This window comes from Aureobasidium pullulans (genome assembly GCF_000721785.1).
Source record: "Aureobasidium pullulans EXF-150 unplaced genomic scaffold scaffold_31, whole genome shotgun sequence".
Lineage (NCBI taxonomy): Eukaryota > Fungi > Ascomycota > Dothideomycetes > Dothideales > Saccotheciaceae > Aureobasidium > Aureobasidium pullulans.
The window spans coordinates 95,561-112,739 of NW_021941051.1; the positions used below are offsets into that span (position 1 = coordinate 95,561).

At 51.4% G+C, this 17,179-nt stretch overlaps 7 protein-coding genes across 7 annotated transcripts; 2 read left to right on the plus strand and 5 right to left on the minus strand.

Moving 5' to 3' along the window:
• Positions 1-307: 307 nt before the first annotated feature.
• On the minus strand, positions 308-1,396 carry M438DRAFT_400425 (glutathione S-transferase GstA). Its single transcript, XM_029909471.1, has 4 exons — positions 1,318-1,396; positions 1,146-1,265; positions 891-1,087; positions 308-838 (listed from the first exon to the last, which is right to left on the minus strand). The coding sequence occupies exons 1-4, from the start codon at positions 1,352-1,354 to the stop codon at positions 422-424; spliced, it is 771 nt and encodes a 256-aa protein (XP_029755792.1). The 5' UTR covers positions 1,355-1,396; the 3' UTR covers positions 308-421.
• Positions 1,397-1,832: 436 nt separating this feature from the next.
• M438DRAFT_283396 (WD40 repeat-like protein) lies at positions 1,833-3,564 on the minus strand (the record flags this gene model as incomplete). Its single annotated transcript, XM_029901382.1, has 2 exons — positions 1,833-3,117; positions 3,170-3,564. 2 exons carry the CDS (start codon positions 3,562-3,564, stop codon positions 1,833-1,835), a joined length of 1,680 nt encoding a protein of 559 aa, XP_029755793.1.
• A 593-nt stretch (positions 3,565-4,157) lies between these two features.
• On the minus strand, positions 4,158-6,690 carry M438DRAFT_378073 (Di-copper centre-containing protein; the record flags this gene model as incomplete). Its single annotated transcript, XM_029908773.1, has 5 exons — positions 4,158-5,457; positions 5,505-5,812; positions 5,863-6,129; positions 6,186-6,313; positions 6,369-6,690. 5 exons carry the CDS (start codon positions 6,688-6,690, stop codon positions 4,158-4,160), a joined length of 2,325 nt encoding a protein of 774 aa, XP_029755794.1.
• A 1,907-nt stretch (positions 6,691-8,597) lies between these two features.
• Positions 8,598-9,482, minus strand: M438DRAFT_339618 (uncharacterized protein; the record flags this gene model as incomplete). The annotated part of the gene is made up of 2 exons (XM_029904238.1): positions 8,598-8,994; positions 9,307-9,482. The coding sequence occupies 2 exons, from the start codon at positions 9,480-9,482 to the stop codon at positions 8,598-8,600; spliced, it is 573 nt and encodes a 190-aa protein (XP_029755795.1).
• A 966-nt stretch (positions 9,483-10,448) lies between these two features.
• On the plus strand, positions 10,449-12,585 carry M438DRAFT_359485 (DUF1750-domain-containing protein; the record flags this gene model as incomplete). Its single annotated transcript, XM_029907341.1, has 3 exons — positions 10,449-10,484; positions 10,542-10,802; positions 10,855-12,585. 3 exons carry the CDS (start codon positions 10,449-10,451, stop codon positions 12,583-12,585), a joined length of 2,028 nt encoding a protein of 675 aa, XP_029755796.1.
• A 1,423-nt stretch (positions 12,586-14,008) lies between these two features.
• On the minus strand, positions 14,009-15,860 carry M438DRAFT_283444 (SNF5-domain-containing protein; the record flags this gene model as incomplete). The annotated part of the gene is made up of 2 exons (XM_029901388.1): positions 14,009-14,110; positions 14,163-15,860. 2 exons carry the CDS (start codon positions 15,858-15,860, stop codon positions 14,009-14,011), a joined length of 1,800 nt encoding a protein of 599 aa, XP_029755797.1.
• Positions 15,861-16,171: 311 nt separating this feature from the next.
• M438DRAFT_349534 (2, 3 cyclic phosphodiesterase) lies at positions 16,172-17,117 on the plus strand. Its single transcript, XM_029906418.1, has 2 exons — positions 16,172-16,682; positions 16,739-17,117. The coding sequence occupies exons 1-2, from the start codon at positions 16,264-16,266 to the stop codon at positions 16,968-16,970; spliced, it is 651 nt and encodes a 216-aa protein (XP_029755798.1). The 5' UTR covers positions 16,172-16,263; the 3' UTR covers positions 16,971-17,117.
• Positions 17,118-17,179: the final 62 nt, after the last annotated feature.

The window sequence follows — 17,179 nt, forward strand, 5'->3', positions numbered from 1 at the left end:
TGGATGTGTTTTCTGCACTTGCTCCATGCGGGGATGTTTGTTGAAGAAGAGTGGTTTCAGATTGGGAAGGGATGCACGTTCTGCGGGGTGTGCATGCTGTGTCGATCTCGCCTTCTTCTACTTTAGCCGATCGAGCATCAAAACAGTCGAGTCTTGGTTTATGTCTGATCGGCCTCGAAGACGAATAACCATATGGTATGGAATGCGATCTCAATACGAACGCAATCAGAAGAGGCATGCGAAGTCGTCAGGGCGTGGCAGATGGGAAAGTGCATCATTATCAAGGAGTCTGAGAAATGTCGGATCTGGCTTGGAAGCTGGTCAAGCATTCTGCTGTTTTGTTGTTGTCTTCATTATGTATGAGCTAATATGTGTCTCGTTAGGGCTACCACATACTGTCTTGTGGCCATCATCCATTTCTTTAAGCATGCTTCTTCTGGTCCGCCTCCTGGCCCTTCATGACCCAAGCACTAGCTTCCTTAGCATATTGCTCAGACTTCTCCTTGGAAGCCATGATTCCCTTCAACTTAAACTCGTCGGGGATGTTGACAGCCTTCTGAACAGTGGGACGGGCGTTGATGACCTCCATCCACTTCTCAATGGCAGGAAAAGGCTTGGTCTCGATGCCAGCCCAGGCACCCCAATTTACCCAGGAGAAGGAGGCAATGTCTGCAATGGTGAACTTGTTACCCACCAACCAGAGACCTTGACCAGCCTTTTCTTGCTGTTCCAGGCGGTCGTTCAGGACTTGGTATAGACGCTTGGTCTCGGTCTGGTAGCGGTCAATGCCGTATTGAATCTTCTCTGGTGCATATCTGTAGAAGTGGTTTGCTTGTCCCTGATATCTGATTAGGCTGATATTCTCAACGGAGATGAAGAGCAACACTTACCTGCATGGGTCCAAGACCAGATTGCATCCAGACGATCCACTCGACAGTCTCCCAATACTCATCACTATCGTGATCGAAGCTGATCTTGTTCTCCTTGTCGTATTTGTCGGTCAGGTACAGCAACATAGCACCACCTTCGAACAATCTTTTGTCCTTGCCAGAAGTCTTGTCAACCATGGCAGGAATACGTCCATTAGCTGTATATATCATCAGCTTTCAATTCACTTTGCCAGATACGTGAAGCGGCAAGCTTACGGCAAATCTTCAAGAACCATTCTTCCTTTTGAGTGTTCTTGGAGATATCGATCTTGTGAACATTGTAGTTCAAACCCAGTTCCTCGAAGGCAATGTGTACCTTGTGGCCATTGGGAGTGCCTGATAAGTCAGTCTTGATGTTTACCTCGGTAGTCTGGGTTCTTATCCATACCAGCGGTGTACAGGTCAATGCTGGTTTTTGAAGTCATGTTTGGATTCGTGAATGTCAGAGATGTCAGACGGAAAGGTAGTCCGAAGACGAAGAGATATATCGAACGTGAGCTTAATAATGTAAACGCAGACGTCATAGGTGGTCATTTTTGTGTTCATCACTCAAACGCCGCGGGTACAACCCTGACATGGATTCCAAATTGTGTTCAACTCGATTTTTGAGAGCATGATAGGTACAAGTCTAGCATGATCAGTTACTGAGGGTTTCGTGCGATGTTGGAAGGTGCTTTGTGTCAATATTGGCGTGGAAGAGTAAGAGCTGGACGGAGACGTGATTGTTCGAAATACTGCAGAAGATCCTCACACCAAAACACCTAACAGGAGAACTTGGCGACACGATCACGAACAAGATACGGTGCTGACATTGAATGCGGTGCTGACGATAAAAGAGAGCATCCTGTCTCTCGAGATGATTTGATTACAACACCTGTACACCATATATGCATGGCCAACTCTTTAAGCTCTAACCTCCCAGCATCTAATCTTACCTTGCTCGTTCGCGACAGCAAGTCCATCACTACCCGGTGCGAAAGCAACTCCAGTAATACGCCCCAAAGGAGTGTTACTCGTAGGCCAGTTCTTGAAGACTGTGCATGTGGGCAGATGTACAATTCTGAGAGCATCCTTCTTCCACCTTGAAGCCATGACGAGCATTTGACCATCCGGCGAGAAAGTGAGGTGTGAGATAGGTGTGGTAAGATTGTCCAACGCACGGGTAGGTTTCGGCGCGTTGGGGATAGGCGAGGCAGAGGGGTTGCCAGAGGAGGCAACAAGCCAGGCGCGACGATCGTAGATATTGACGACACCGCTGGAACTGCCAACAGCCACCCAGCGATCTTTACCAATAGGCGAGCCAGCATTGCCGTTGTCACCTCCAAGGGTAATAGTGGTTGTGCCAACAGCACCCTCGTCTTGCCAGCGAGCTACAGCACGCTGCTCGTCGATGTTCCATTCGGTGACTTCTCCGTTCTTGCCTGCGATACTCATACCGCGGCTGTCGCGCCACCAGGCGAAATCGGCGATACCATTATTGCTTTCAATGCGCACTTGGCTGGCCCACTGAAGTGTGTATGCGTCGAGGATGTTGATCACACCACCGCCCTTGCGAGCACTACCGATGAGAGCCATGCTGCGACCGTCAGGAGACAGCTTGAAACGCTCCATACTGCGCTGTTCGTGTTGGTGTCCATAGACACGAGCAATCTTTTCCACTTTGCCAGTCTCGAGGTTCCAGACGTGGAAGTAGCGGCGGCGGGCGGAGAGGAAGATGCGAGGATCGTTGGGGTGGAAGGCGGTTGTTGTGAGAGGAGTCTTGCGGATGTGCAGAGAGGTGAGAAGAGGGTTGGCTTCGGGTGCCGGAGGAGAAGCGACAATGTGATGCAAGTAGAGGGTCGACGAAGGGCCGGAAGAGAGGAGGAGAGGGAGCTCGGGATGGTATTGCAGAGAGGTGATGGCCGAGGGTTGCGTGCTGCCAATGTCCTTTGTGCGCTGAATGTCGAGCACTTCGGGTCGCAACTTGCGCTTCTTGGTTTCTGTTCGTCGTACAAGTCCTCCTCCTTGTAGCAGCTTGCTGAGCGGCTCGGCGGAGATGTCGTCGTTATCGCCCTCCTCGTCGTCGTCCATGTCCATGTCGTCCTCCGACTCGGCATCGAGATCGTCATAGCTGAGTCTGCGCTTCTTTCTAGGTCCTTTTTGGGCGGCTTCGACAGCCCAGTCTGGTACAGGGTTGAGCATTTCATAACTAGAACAATGTCAGCAAATTTAATGGTAGACTTGATGTATGATCGGCATACTGTTTGCGCAGACGGCGGACGTAGTCCTTGCCTGAAATGACATCCTCGGCCTCTGTTCTCCTCAACTTGCGCAGTCGCGGGACTGAGGCTAATGACACAACCATCCTCTCATCGTCGCTGTCCTGCCATGCTGCTCCTTCTTCCTCTTCCTCCTCTTCAGTAGCCGGGACAGGTTGCAGCTCAGTAGATGCGCCAACGTCGGTGAAGAACAAGTCGGCATCCGCGAGGTTGTCGTATGCTTGCTCGTCGCCAGAAGCAGCAGCGCCTTCATCGGCCGAGTCCTCATCATCCAGACCAGCCCCGAAACTAGCCAATCCAGCTCTGAATCCCATGCTATCACCAAACACAGCTCTCTCCAACTCTTCCTCGGCAGCATCCTTGTCGTCCTCGCTCATATCCATATCGTCCTGTCCAGCTGGGGCGTCGTACTGTTCGAGGTCTGACATTTCGCTGGCCGAATCGTCCTGCGGCGGCGCCGACTTCTTGGCCGGTGCTGCAGGCTTTGCTTTCACTCCATTCTGGCGATTGTCCTTCTTGCTTTTTGTTCGCGCCATTGTGTATTCCTTGTTTGGTTTGAGAAAATGCAAAGGTCAGAAATCTCGATCCTCCAAACTCGGACATCGGAGCCCTGCAAAATTCCCGTCCTTATCGATAAGCTTGGACTTTTAGACTTTCGGAAAGGAAAAATAATAAACAGAAGAATAATCGAGAGTTAAGAAGAATATTCACCTTTCTACATTTGATCAAGTAATGCTTCGCTGTCTCAGTTCACGAATATGGGACAAGTTGTTGGAGACAGATATGAAATTATTATTGCTGTTTCGAGCTATTACACCGAAAGCTTTCGTGCGAGTTCTGTAACTCTATCCACCGCTCGAGCTCTGCTCGCTGTTGCGGCTATTTTGCTTCACAAGATTCCGCCCACCTGTGGACGTGACACATACAAGAAAAAAGGAAACTTATAAACGATTGAAGGGGTTCATCTTGTTTAGATGAGAAGGGCTACTGCTGCCAGTGCGACAGCATAGCCAGACATGCTCAATATGTTGGCCGCACCAGTGTAGGTTGTGGGTATGTAGGGGTTTGCTGAGCCAGTACCAGCTGCGGTGCCCTGGGGAGCAACTGGCGAGGCAGCGGTGCCATTGCCGTAAGGAGCAGCGGCGCTGGGTGCAGGGCTGGTCGATTCGCCTGAGTAGCTGTTATCGAAAGGAGAGCCATCCTCGGGGCAAGTCCAGTACTGAGCACTGTAGCCACCAGCCTTACCGGCGGTGACGCTAGTGAGAGCAGTGAAAGCACCCCACTGAGGGAACTCGGTCTCGTCAGCTGCAGGAGTGACTTGAGCCTGCACAACGTTGAGCGAAAGGTCGGGCACCTGTGCGACGGCGACTTCTCCCCCGTCGTACTTGGACACTCTCCATTGGAGGTTCTTGCGGAGATAAGGCTCGACATCGGTGGGGAGCATGCTTCTCAACTCTCCACTCTCGTACTTTTCAAGAAGAGAGGTGGTCAAAGGAACGGTTCCGGTGATCTTGAGGTCCATGTTCATCATGTGGTTGTCCTCGGAAGGCATGTTGGAGAAGACCGAGTAGGTACCGACTAGATTGGGTGCAAGCTGCAGCTCCTCAGTAGAGTTGGATGAAACATTGCCGAGGAACACGTAAACGGCATAGGATCCGTTCATGGCAAACTTCTGCGACACAATGTTACAGATGTACTCATGGTGGTAATCGTCAGTGCCGTTAGTGCCGTTGGTTCCGTTCATGCTGTAGAATGGGGCGCCGGTCATGTTGTCACGCTTCCACCAAGGGCTCCAGATGTGCACAGGGCGACTTCTCCAGATGCTGCTTAGGCTCGGCTTTGAGGCAGCTCTGGCAGGCTGATTGGCGGGAGTCGAACTTGCTGCTTTGGAAGGAGTCGAGCTTGCCGCTTTAGAAGTGGTTGAGCTTGCCGGGTTGGCGCTGCTGGTAGAGGTTCCGACATTGACATTCACGGATGCACTAGCAGCAACGGCATTCTTTCCATAGAGCTTGTTGATAGCTGCACGAACACTTGAGGCAGTTGCGCCGTTCTGAAGCTCAGGGTAGGTGTATCCAAGAGTGGTTGTGTCGCGCACGTCAGCCGAAGTCCAGTTGGTGCCAGCCGCGTCCTTGAAAAAAGGTGTAAGACCCGAGTTCACGTCGTTGATGGTTCCAGCAGGGTAGGTGAAAGTGCTTCCGACTGCTGCCAGAGGCTCAACATAGCTATCAGTGTGGATAGCCTGCCATAATGCGAAGCTTCGGTCGACCATACTAGAGAACATTAGCTAAAATCGGACAGCACCACAACTCGTACTTACACGTGATGCAACCAGAATACCGGGTCAAATGCAGCATAGTCGAGGTAAGTCATGTGACCGTTGTTACCGATACTTGAATGAATACCATCGTGGAGCGACTCGAGACTGTCGGCGTTGGTAGAGCTAGCAGTGATCCATGCCGAGTCACCAAACTGATGGAAGTTGTTGTAGTTGGTGAAAAGGTTGTAAAGACGGTCGCGGAAGTTGACCTGGCTATTGGCGAAGATGGGGTTGAGCAGGTTGTTCTGACTGCCTGCAGAGGCATCCCATGATGAGGGGTATCTCTTTGTCACGTCCCAAGATGCAAACTAGTCGAAGGTTAGAATATTGCTTTCCAACGGCGAAAGACAACTCTTACAGGATTGTAGACCATGTCAGAAACAGAGACAGGGTGGAAATCATAACGGAAAAGAGGGTTAGGGATGGTCTGCACACCAGTGGGAGTGGTAACAGTAGCCCATTGGTCGCTGACCAAAGCAGGGAACGCCTTGCAGCCAGAGCAGGGTGCTGCAGCCCAATCCCAGTAGGGGTAGCGCCAGTTACGTGCTGCGGAAACGTACTTATCCCGGGTTGCACCGGCGGGGAAGGACTGCGCGGCTTTTTGAACATGCTTGTAAAGCTCTTGCTGTGTACACAACATGATCAGCAGAAGTTTCGTGTGGCTGCAATGTGATGACGAACCTCAATGAGAGCCAGGTAAGGTCTGTGCCACGGCAGGAACATGTTGGAAGTGTGGGTGCAGTAACCACCACCAAATCCAGGAGCAGTACCAATACCATCCCAAGGGACGTAGGGTCTTCCGTGAATACCTAGAAATGTATGAGTTTGGGCTTTGAATGCGGGATATGTTCATGAAAGACTTACCAGCGATCTGATAGTAGGAAAGAGGATCTGACTGGTCCACCTGCATGAAACTGCGCAGACCGAGAAGGAAGACATTGAACATGTCGGGATACTGTTGCTGCATAGTGCGAAGCTCCAGTCTAGGCTGAATACCATTTCCAGTGACTCCAGTAACGGGAATCTTTGCTGGTGCCGATTGACGGGTCTCGAGACGCTCAGCGTTCACGATGTCACCATCAATGTTGACGATATCCCCTTCTACATCAGGCTGCATGGATGCAGCGACATGCTGCAGGGCTGATGAACCCAAAAGGGCAGCGCCAATGACTCCTTGGAACCGCATACCGAACTGCTGTCAAACGAATGTGGTGTAGAGAAGAGAGAGGGAAGTCGAGACAAAAGTAGGCATACACCAGCTCGAGTCGTATCAAAAGGCGTCTGTTTGCCAAGGGGTTGCCGTGAAACGATGTCAAAGAGATTCTGTGACCGGAGTTGTTTGACTTTTTGAGGCCAGTCGAGCTTGGATTAGAAATATTAAGTGGGACGGCTGGGAAGGTTGGGTTGAACGAAAGAATGCAAGGGAACGGAAATGGCAAACAAGGGAAACTGCAGCAGAAGGGTCGCTCCTGTCAGTCGAGGGAAAAGAAAAGGATAGGGGAGGACTATAAGTATGTATAGTGGTAGATCTCAGAGAGATGGTGGTGGAGATAAATAGTGGCTGACTTCCCGGAATGGATGATCGAAGATCACGATAGCGCCGTGAAGACCATCGCCAGGCACGCAGAGAGCACGGTGCGTATACGAACGTTGGGCATGCGAAAGCCATGAATCTCAGTGCATGCGTACAGACTACATACGGGAAGCGTGACTAGGAAGGTCTGATTGTGAGACGGTGGTCGCAGAGTTAGCCCTTAGGCTGGACCATACGTTCATCGCGCATCCCAAATAGGGCGACTGCCGAAAGTAGCTTGCTAGTGTGACCAAAGCCGAGGGTACCTTGCACCTGAGACGCAATTTGACACGCATGTAGCTAGTGCTTTGAAAAATGGTTGTTTGGTCATGGAGCAGTGGAAGGAAGAGATGTGGGTGTCCTGCCCTGCCTGCATTGCACGAAAGCCAAGCTTGTGCCGCACCTTCCAATCAGCGAAGCCTCTTCTGGAAACTCATTTCGCTTCGCTGTTTCGGACTTGCCATCTCTTGGTTTCTGTGTCGCACGAGGAAAGCTTCTCGAAAGAGGATGTCTGAGACACTTGGAAATATGAATCATGGCCGATTTGAGAATTGGAGAGATGAGTTGACCATTTGACCTGATTGCTTGCGCCTCCTCCCACTGTACTTGTAGCGACTGTCGCACAGACGCGCGCCCGGATACAGCATCTCTTTCCACCCTGATCTGCGAGATGGCTTTCGACATGGACCAGGTCGGCTCTCGCTTGAACTTGACTCTTGACGCTGTCATGCCATAAATACATACGGGAGTGCGTGGCTGTCTGTGCTATTGAGTTGAGTCGTTGTTTCGTGCATCTGTCATCTGCTTAGTTTCTTCTCTTGCTTCCGACCGGCATACAAACTGATGAATATTTCCGCTGCCATCGAGACAATCCTCCTCGTGAACTCGCAAGGCATAGAGTAAAAACTGCCGATACTTCCACGCCCTGGCTTGGATTCGAAAAACGATCGACATCGAACAAGTCGCTGATCCAGCATCACAAGGCCTCCGTATGGTGATACAAATGGTCAGGCCATGTGTGTGATGCGAGGTAACTTCTCTACGCAGCCCCCTTTGGCCACGAACAATGGACCCGCTTCTTCCAAGCAGAGGTTGATGGATATTCCAATGTATCGGTTTTCCGCGAACCGAGTTCGGGTCACCTGCAATGAGAACGAGCGCCAAATATTGTTATGCAAGGAGGTCATGCTGTTTATCCATACGACGTTTCTTGTGGTAGAGGAGAGACACATGCATCTTGGAACTCGCACGAGGGCCAATGTTGCCTTCCAAATTGACAACCATGCGATATCCTGTCACCTTTACCATCCCCATGCGATCGTCTCTCGAATGTCAGGGCTGCAGGAGTGCACGATCTTGTTGGTCTCCTAGATTCGTCTACAGAGACGAGCTAGTCTATACGCTCTCACTAGATACAGGTCTCGTTCGAAGCTCATAGTGAAAGACAATGTAATTTCGGTGTTGATGGTACGAATAAACAGAAGTGAATAGAGGGGTGTGATCTAACTAATATTGATAACTCATGGAAACCATCTACACCACTGAAGACTCGAAATCATCGACAGGTCCGCGCTGTCTCCGTGTGTAAGAACCTTCCTTGTACGTCCATTCTGGTTTTGGTATGTCGGAAAGATATTCAGACGACCACGCGTCTCCGAAACAGGTGTTTGGAAAGCACGTGCTCGTTCGCTCAACACGGCCTGGAGTCGAATGCTGTAAGCTCCGAACTCAAGGTCGATGGGCATACTTTTCTTGTCCTGGATCAGGAGCGACACGAATGCCAAGATGTATGTCACATCTGTGACAATGAACATGCTGGTGTATTGAAAGTCCAACCAATCGTCACGACCAAGCCAGGCCCTTGCAGGGAACACCCAAAAGTGGAGGAAAGAGTTCTGGGTGTTGTTCAGAGGATCGCTTGGGCGATGAATCAGGACCATCCATTTTGATACAATACTGTAGAGCGGCGTCGGGTCAAGCCTTGATGAATACGGCAGTGGGTTCGTCAGCGTCCCGGATTCGAATTGGTGATGCAGAGAGTAACGTCGAGTTCGTACTGTCGTGATATTTCCGTTTTCATCCACAACTTTATGCACAAACCATGGGCTCACATCATACTCCAGTATGAAGTAAGAGTCATGGAACCCAGCCCATGGAGACGCCATCTAGGCTAAGGGAAGAGGCAAAGTCGGAGTCAGAGCCAGTGTTGCTTCGTCTGCTTCTTCATACGATGGGGTGGTGTTGACATTGTGATTGACCCAAGATTCGAGATTCAAAGGCGGTCTGGTGTAATGAGTGGAGTCCTCAAAGGAGTCGCTGGTGACAGTGTGGTTGGTCTTGGGGCGAACGTTCGGAGGCAATCTGAGATGATAAGTGTAGCCGAAGGGAGGCGGCCCGGGTGCCATGATAATTTGCTGCCGGCAAGTTGCCCGTAGCGAAAACGTGAGAATAAAATAGTAGATGAACAATGGTAATGACCTTGAATTGATGGTGCTAATCAAAACAACGGATGATGTTCGTGGGAAGCACCTACGGCCGGCAAGCTGGACAACAGAGTGTCAGAGTGCAGCACGAATTTATGCCCAGGAAGGTGCGATGGCGAATATCAGACATCTCGATGAAGTGCACGCGGTCTCTGGGTGTTCCGGGTATGCGTCTTGGAGCAATGCACAATTATTTCCATCTTAGAGATAGCCTCCGATGAGAGCCCAACATCTAGCGCGTCTCTGCGCATGAACGGACCAAGCTCAAAAACATTGTGCATTTCTACAGCCTGGGTGAGTACAGTCGGGAACGTGGGAGATGGCTCGAAGCTACAGTCGGGATCGTGGGAGATGGCTCGAAGCTACATCGAGGATGGTCAGCAGAACTCGATATTTCTTCTTCAATGTCTCGCGTCAGCGAAAGCATCAATGAAAAAAAAAAAGAGTGGTAACAAGAGTGTTGTTTGGTTCCAAAAATTCCTTCACGAACGTGAGTCCATGAAGAGCAGTCAGTTGATAGTTTTCAACTAGCAAAAACATAACCTCGGACGAATCCTCACTGGTATACGTTAAGCCCGTGCACTTGGATGCCCGAAGAAAGCTGGAGCGCGAGGGGACGAGAAGTTTTATAGGTGTGCTGCGGGACGGCGGCTTATGTAAGCAGAAAGCTTGGCGCGATTCTGCCAGGCCGACCGTGTTGAACGCGTTCCAAGTTCATGTGAATGAGGCCGGGGCATCATCAAAAGAGCACATCTTCAATTCAATCCAGAGGCGCATCTCGTGTCGCCGTCTCAAAGTGAACATAATACTTTCTCACCCAGGGCTTCCACCGTTCATTCTCTACCCAGAGCGACCGGCGCATCGACGCGTTCAAGCATGCAAGCCAGCATGGCAGACCCCAGCTTCGGAGTGCCTGCTCAACTTGTCAGTCGTCAATATGCATCTTGTAACCTGTAGTTGAAACTGACATGCGACTGATAGTTGCCCCATGTGCATCTCATCTCTGGACACAAATATCCTTTCTCCCCGCAGCTCAACATCGATGGCGCCTACACGTATCTCTTCGATGCGCCCAAGGTCGTCAAGCAAGTGGCTCCCATGTCGTGGCAGTACATTAGTGCTCCACAGGACGGCACTGTCTTCTTGACCTGGATCGGCGGTCGCATGCAGAATCAATTCCCTACAGACGGCTATGTCTGGGTCGACCCCGAGCAGCGCTTCACTCAAGACTTTGGAGGCTATGTGCGTCGCATACACTTCCAGTTCCACTGACAGAGTCGCTAATATGTGCCAGACACTAGAGGTCGCCGTACACAACAGCGGTTACCGCCCTGGAGCAGACAGCGTAACCTGTCATGCTCGTCGACGATACCGATTCATGTCCAAGAACCCTACCGTCCACGCTCTACCTCCGGACCCGAGTCTCTGGCTTGTTCACTACAGCCAGGCTGACCCTCAACACTGTTTTCCCACCTCACAACTCCCTCTGTCTCCTCAATCCCGCCAGCAATTGGCCGAACGTCAGTGGATTGAATCCCAGGGCCGCCTCGACCGACAGGACTTTATGTTGCACGACCGCGAAAAGTGGCCCCAGCTCAACATGCCTGGCCGCGCTGCTGTTCCTGGTGTACCCGCATACAACCAATCCGCATACCAACAAAGCCCCATGGCTCACATTGGCAATCCTCGCTTCTCTGGCAACTTCTACCAACAAGCCCAGCAAGGCCATACCGGTCCCTCGCCTGCTAAGCGCGCGCGCCAACACGCCCCTGCCCATATTCCTGCCTCAGCTGCTGCTCTGATGGCTCAAGACACCAGCATCGAGGACGAAGAAAACGTGCTTCTTGGAGACCTGCTTGATCACCTCACTCAACGCGACATCAGTTTGACTCGCTACATGCAACATCATGACTGGATGGACGAGGTCTACTCTTCTCCCTTCGCGACGGGTCAAATCGTTCCTATGGATCTTGGTTTCGGCTTGATGGGTGAACTGGCTGGCCTCACTGAAGGCTTGTTCGACACACCCAATTCAACACTGGAGAAGGCCGAATCTAAGGCAAAGGACACATCCGCTGCATACAAGAAAATCTCATCAGAGCAACTGCAAGAGTTTGAAAAGCGCGTTCAGGCACACAAGGAGAAGGAGCAAAGTGAAATTGCGCGCATGAAGGAAGAACACGCCAGAAGAATGGACAGTCTCCGCAAGAGCAAGGGCTTGGTCAAGGCCGAGAAGAAATTGAGAAACGCTTCATGGAAGCCCTCAGGGTCGACGGCCGAGTTCTGGAGACTGGAAAAGACAAATGACCAGGATGCCACTCAGATCATTGAGCAAGTCGAGGAACTCCTTGGTGGATCGATTCAAGCACAAAAAGAAGCTACCATGGTCAGCGAAGGAGGTTACCGTAAAGAGGAGAAGAGAACGCCACCTGCAGACATGGACATGGCTGGTACGCAGATGGACGGCGCCGGTTCAGACGCAGCCCAATCTCTGCAGTCCGCTTCAGGCGCTTCTGCCGAACCTGCCCCAGCTCCATTGCTACAGTCAGAGCAACCGCAATTGTCTACTCAAGAAGCGCCCGCTGCTCCGCAAGTCCCTCCGCAACAACACCTACAATCTGTTGCTCCTAGTGTACCGGACACAAACATGGAGAACATGGAGACAATGGATACCGGCAACTTTTCGCTACCAGATGACATGGAACTTGATACCGGTAACTTCAACTTCGACACTCCCAAAACCGATGTTCAGACCCCGGGCACCTCAAACTGGCCAGGCCAACAGCAGCAAGCTCCGTCACAACCACAACAGCAGGCCAACCCGCAACCGGACACATCAAACCAAACAAGCGGTGGTGATCTCTACGGCGGTGGAGATGCGAACTTTGGCGAATTTGACACTGGTGATGGTCTGATTGATTTTGATGGCGGCGCAGGCGAGGACATTGATTTCAGCATGGATAATTCCGCATTCGGTGATGCTTTCCACGGTACCGAGGCACACGGACAAGACGAAGGACAGTAGAAAGGTTTTTGGTTGGATCCAACTACTTGGTAGCCGAAGGGGTAGACAATCTGACGTTGTAGTTGTCAACCAAGAAAGCTATGGCGCTTATGCCTTCGTTTCTAGCCAGCTTCAGTTGGGTTTCTTGGTATCACAGCGACTTTCTAGAACAAGCACTCATGATTTTATTGAGCGATGGCCATGTAATAGTACATGTGATTCTGACGCCCCAGACAAGCAACTATACAAGCAACAATCCGACAGTCAAATCCCGATATTACGTCCAACCAGCTTTGCTCAGAGGTGGGCTACGAAAGCATTTGGACTCGCCTATTACACATTGGCCCGACGCACCACGGCTACGATGGAAACACCAATCCGCACCAGAATCGAACTTTCCAACCCTGCCAAAGATGGCCCTCGCCATTTGCCACGAGAATGCAGGATGATGTTCTAGGTCGCAACAACGTCCAGAGAGAGAGCGACGGTACGATCTCAGTTGCACTCACAGAGCCGAGCCACTCGAACACCCGGCGAAAAAAGTGCGCTGTAAGTTTGCTTCGAAAGCGATGGAACTGCTCGTCTTTACACCCTTGGAGACCATTTTTGATAACCACATCTCAAAGAGACGAATTTGGTGCTAGCTAGCTTCCTTATTAGTAAACCCATCGCCGACAACCATTCTTTGATCCGGAGTTTTCTTTTTTTGTTTTCGAAACCGGTATCGATAATTTCCCGCAGAAAAAAAAAGTGTGTGGCATGAGTGGTATTGGTTAATAATGCTAGCCAGAAAATAAAAACTGATCAAACCCTTAAAAGGCCATCTTTCATCAGAGTGTGTGCCTTTCCCATCTAAAGAGACGTGAAATTAGCAATTCGTGCCTCCCTCTTCCAAGAAATGCAGCCAATAGCAAAGAAAAGAAAAAGGAATCTCTAAAAAACCCGCCCTTTTTGTCCACTATCATTATCTGATCTCGGTGCTCTTCCCACCCGTGCGTCAAGAAAAGCATTCAACCGTCTATCGCATGGGTGCCGGACTAGCACCCGAATGCACGGCAGCGGCAGCTTCAGCGGCCAACCTCCTCTCCCTATACTTTCTGCCGTTGATGATATTCTGCAATCTCTTTCTCTCGCGTGGGTCGGTGACTTTGGTCCAGTCCAAATCTTCGCCTTCCACGGCGTAGTCTTCAAACATGGAGGGGCCTCCTCCGCGGACGGTGGCGGCGTAGACGTCTGGCATGTCGGAGAGTTGCTGGCGGAGATGGGGACTGTGGGAGGAGGCGTGGAGGGCGTTTTGGGATGGCTGTAGGCGGTGGATGTTGGGGACGAAGCCAGAGGGTGTGTGGGGCATAGGGGTGTGATGTTGTGAGTGTGGTGGTGGGTCGGGTCTTGTGGATTTCATGTTAGTCAAATCATGCGAGAGTTAAGGAGAGGAATATGAGGCTTACCTGCTGGGTTTGGGTTGTTCGATCAGGTAGAGGTCCTTTGCCCAGGGTGGCAGACGCTTGTCGCGTCCGTAAAGGAGACCGCAGTTGTTACAGAGTGTCTGGAATATGTTGTCAGTGGCAGCTCAGTCATACTTAGTTGCAAGCACTTACTCTAGGTCCTTGAGGTCCGTCACGCACAGCCCAGACGGCACTTCCACCGATACGACAGTGATTGCATTGCCAGACGGGACGCTCTGACTCGGTCAACTTGCCCTGCTCGCCACCAAAGGCAGCTGTGAAGTCGGGTGTCTCACGACCCGTTGGACTGAGACTGCGGAAGCGCCTCTTCTTCTTGCTTCTCTCGCCTCTGCCCATTCTTTCTTCCTCGCCAGCGCCGGCTGGAGTGCCAAAGTAGTCGTTGCCCAATGCAGCCGGAGGTGCAAACCCAGCGTTTGTAGCACGCGCAGCCGTCTCACGTCTCATTCTACGGATCTGGCGCTCGCGGTCTCCTTCACGCTTCTCGATCTCCTCTTTGCTCAAGACTTCCACGCGTGGTTGCCATTCAGCTCCCAAGTCTTCGTTGTCAAAACGCCATCCAGCTGCTTCTCCAATTGCGAGTGCGCCATCACCGTGTACTTCAGCAGCCTCATTGTCAATTTGACCCCAAGCATCAACACCACTGCCAATAACACCAAGCAACGAGCCATTGTTCTCACAGTAGTCTTTCTTCAGCTTCAGGACAGCTTCATATATAGCATGAGCCATTGCAGGCACCCATTCTCCTGACAGACCAAGGTCGGCGCAAGTTTGTTTGGCGAAGATTTCGGGGAAGCCAGGCGGGTGCATGAGGGACCACTCGAACTTGTCTGTGTAAAGTCTATTCATAAGATTGATCGAGAGCGAGATGATGCAGCGGTAGGCGTCGTCGGGGCTGTGTACGGAGGAAGGAGGTAGAGGTTGCGCAACGGCGGATACATTAGCGTCGTTAGGCAAGGGTGTTTGGGCAACATTGGGAGTGTTGACGCCGTTGGTCTGTGGTTGTTGTGCAGCGGGAGTGTTTGCGAAGGGTGTAGAGGAAACTTCGCGCGAGAGGGGAGGGCGAGTCGAGATGGGGCGGGTGTCGGTGGTGGGTGTAGGGTTGAACAGCGGGTGCATAACAACGGCAGCGTGTTCCTCGAGCTGTGTGCGAATTTGCTGAGATACCTGGAGGGCCAGAGCGGGACGGCGTTCCAGAGGGAAGTCCAATTCGTCGACAAAGACCTTTGCGAACTGATCGGGTGTCATGAGAGACTCGTGTAGGTTCCACAGAAAGCTGTCCTTGATACGGAACTCGGGTGTCATGTCTGGGGCCTTGTATGCGGGCGAGTTCTCGTCGACGCCAAGTTCGCGCGCATTGTTGGGCTTGGGTAGAGGTGCCTCTGGTTGGAAAGGGTTGACGCTCAGGTCGATGCGGATGGGTACGAGGTTGAAAGGGAGTTGTGCTTGCAGCATGACCTGTCTTTCTGTCATTGCCTTCTTGGGCTTGCCCATCCATTCGCGCCAGATGCCTTGCACGTCGACGGGGTTCGTCAGTTCAGTCGACTGAACCGCTCCAGTTGTGACGGTTGTCTGCGACTCGTTTTGGCGCAGACTGCGCAGGCCGGTGGGTCGTCGCGGAGCATCGCTGTCTTCTACGAGACTATCGGTCTCGAGGTCCTCGGAGTAGTTGATGGCGGTAGTACCGCGCTTTGTCGTGCGCAAAGGCGCGATGGCATTTTGTGGTTGCAGTGCCGGTGTTAGCAGCGAGTTCTGGTATGTACGAACACGCGGCGCAAAACTAGACACGAAAGCCTGTGGACTCTCGGTCCTCGATAATGAGAAAGCCGACATGGTGTCGTTGGTATAGTGCTGTGTAAAGCGTGTGGAGGTGTAACAACCAAGTCGTGCGTGTTGTCTTGTCGCGTCTCAATCCATGTGAAGAGGGTCGTTTTCACTCAAAAACACGCTTGGTTCATCCAGAGATATCCGCGACAATAACTATCCGGTTCAATCTACTCGATTCGTTCGTGTCGTAGGTTTTCGTGCGCGGTCAATAAACTTAACAGCTTCGACCTGTCCAAGCCCGAAGACGCCAACCCGCCCTGCGAAGTTCCCGCTTCCACATATCACGTGCCGAGCTAGCTCTATACCACCCCATCATGGCATCACGACTTGGTCGCTTTAGTCTTTTCTGACCTCTGGACTGCTTTGTTCAATTCTAATCACATTCAACATCTCACTTCAATTGTCCAATATGCCCGGCTCATCTCTCTGGATCGTCCCTCCCAAGGACAGCTCCTTCTACAAAGCTCTCCAAACCCTCATCTCCACCACCATACCCCCTCACTTTCCAAACACCAAAACCCACGAGTTCATCCCTCACGTCACCATAACTTCAAATATCGATCAGTCTATATGTGGCTCTGATCCTCAGGCTTGGCTTTCAGGATTGCATCTACCTTCTGCAGACCAACTTGACCCCATCTTCGTAACATTGGATGTGCTGGAACCTGGAGATGCCTTTGTCAAGAAATTGACCTTGAGGGCTGTAAAGAATGGTCAATTGTTGGAGCTCGCTGCTGCTTGCCGTGCAGAGGCCGTTGAAGGAGGCGATAAGGGAAAGGCTGAACGATGGGCCAAGAACGATTACTTGCCTCATCTATCTCTGATGTAGTACGTCTGACATGTATTCTGTTGACTGACTCACAAACATGCTGAGATTTAGCCAGTGCCGACTTGCCCAAGTCCGACGTCGAGAAGCATGTCGATGAACTGCAGGAAGACTGCCGCAAAGCTGGCCGTAGTGTCGAATCCCACGATGACGGTACAGTCGCCAAGGGAGGTAGCATTGTCTTGGTCGACACGAGTAAGCCGATTGACCAGTGGGACATCATTGCTGAGAGAGCCTTGCCGGACGTCAAGTGGGAATGGCCATGGTCAAAGTCCAGATTTGATGATTAATGTATATCAATTTCGCTGTTAAACTACAAAATACAACACGCTCATCGGAAGCAGGTGATGAAAGAGTACTCTAATCAATAAGAAATTAACCATAAGAAAAATGAAACATCGCTTTGGGTCGTCCAAGATCCTCGTCCATCTACAGTCCACTTCACCACCTGCCTCCGCTCATTTTGTGTGATTTTCTTTCATTTTATTTTTTTCGTCCC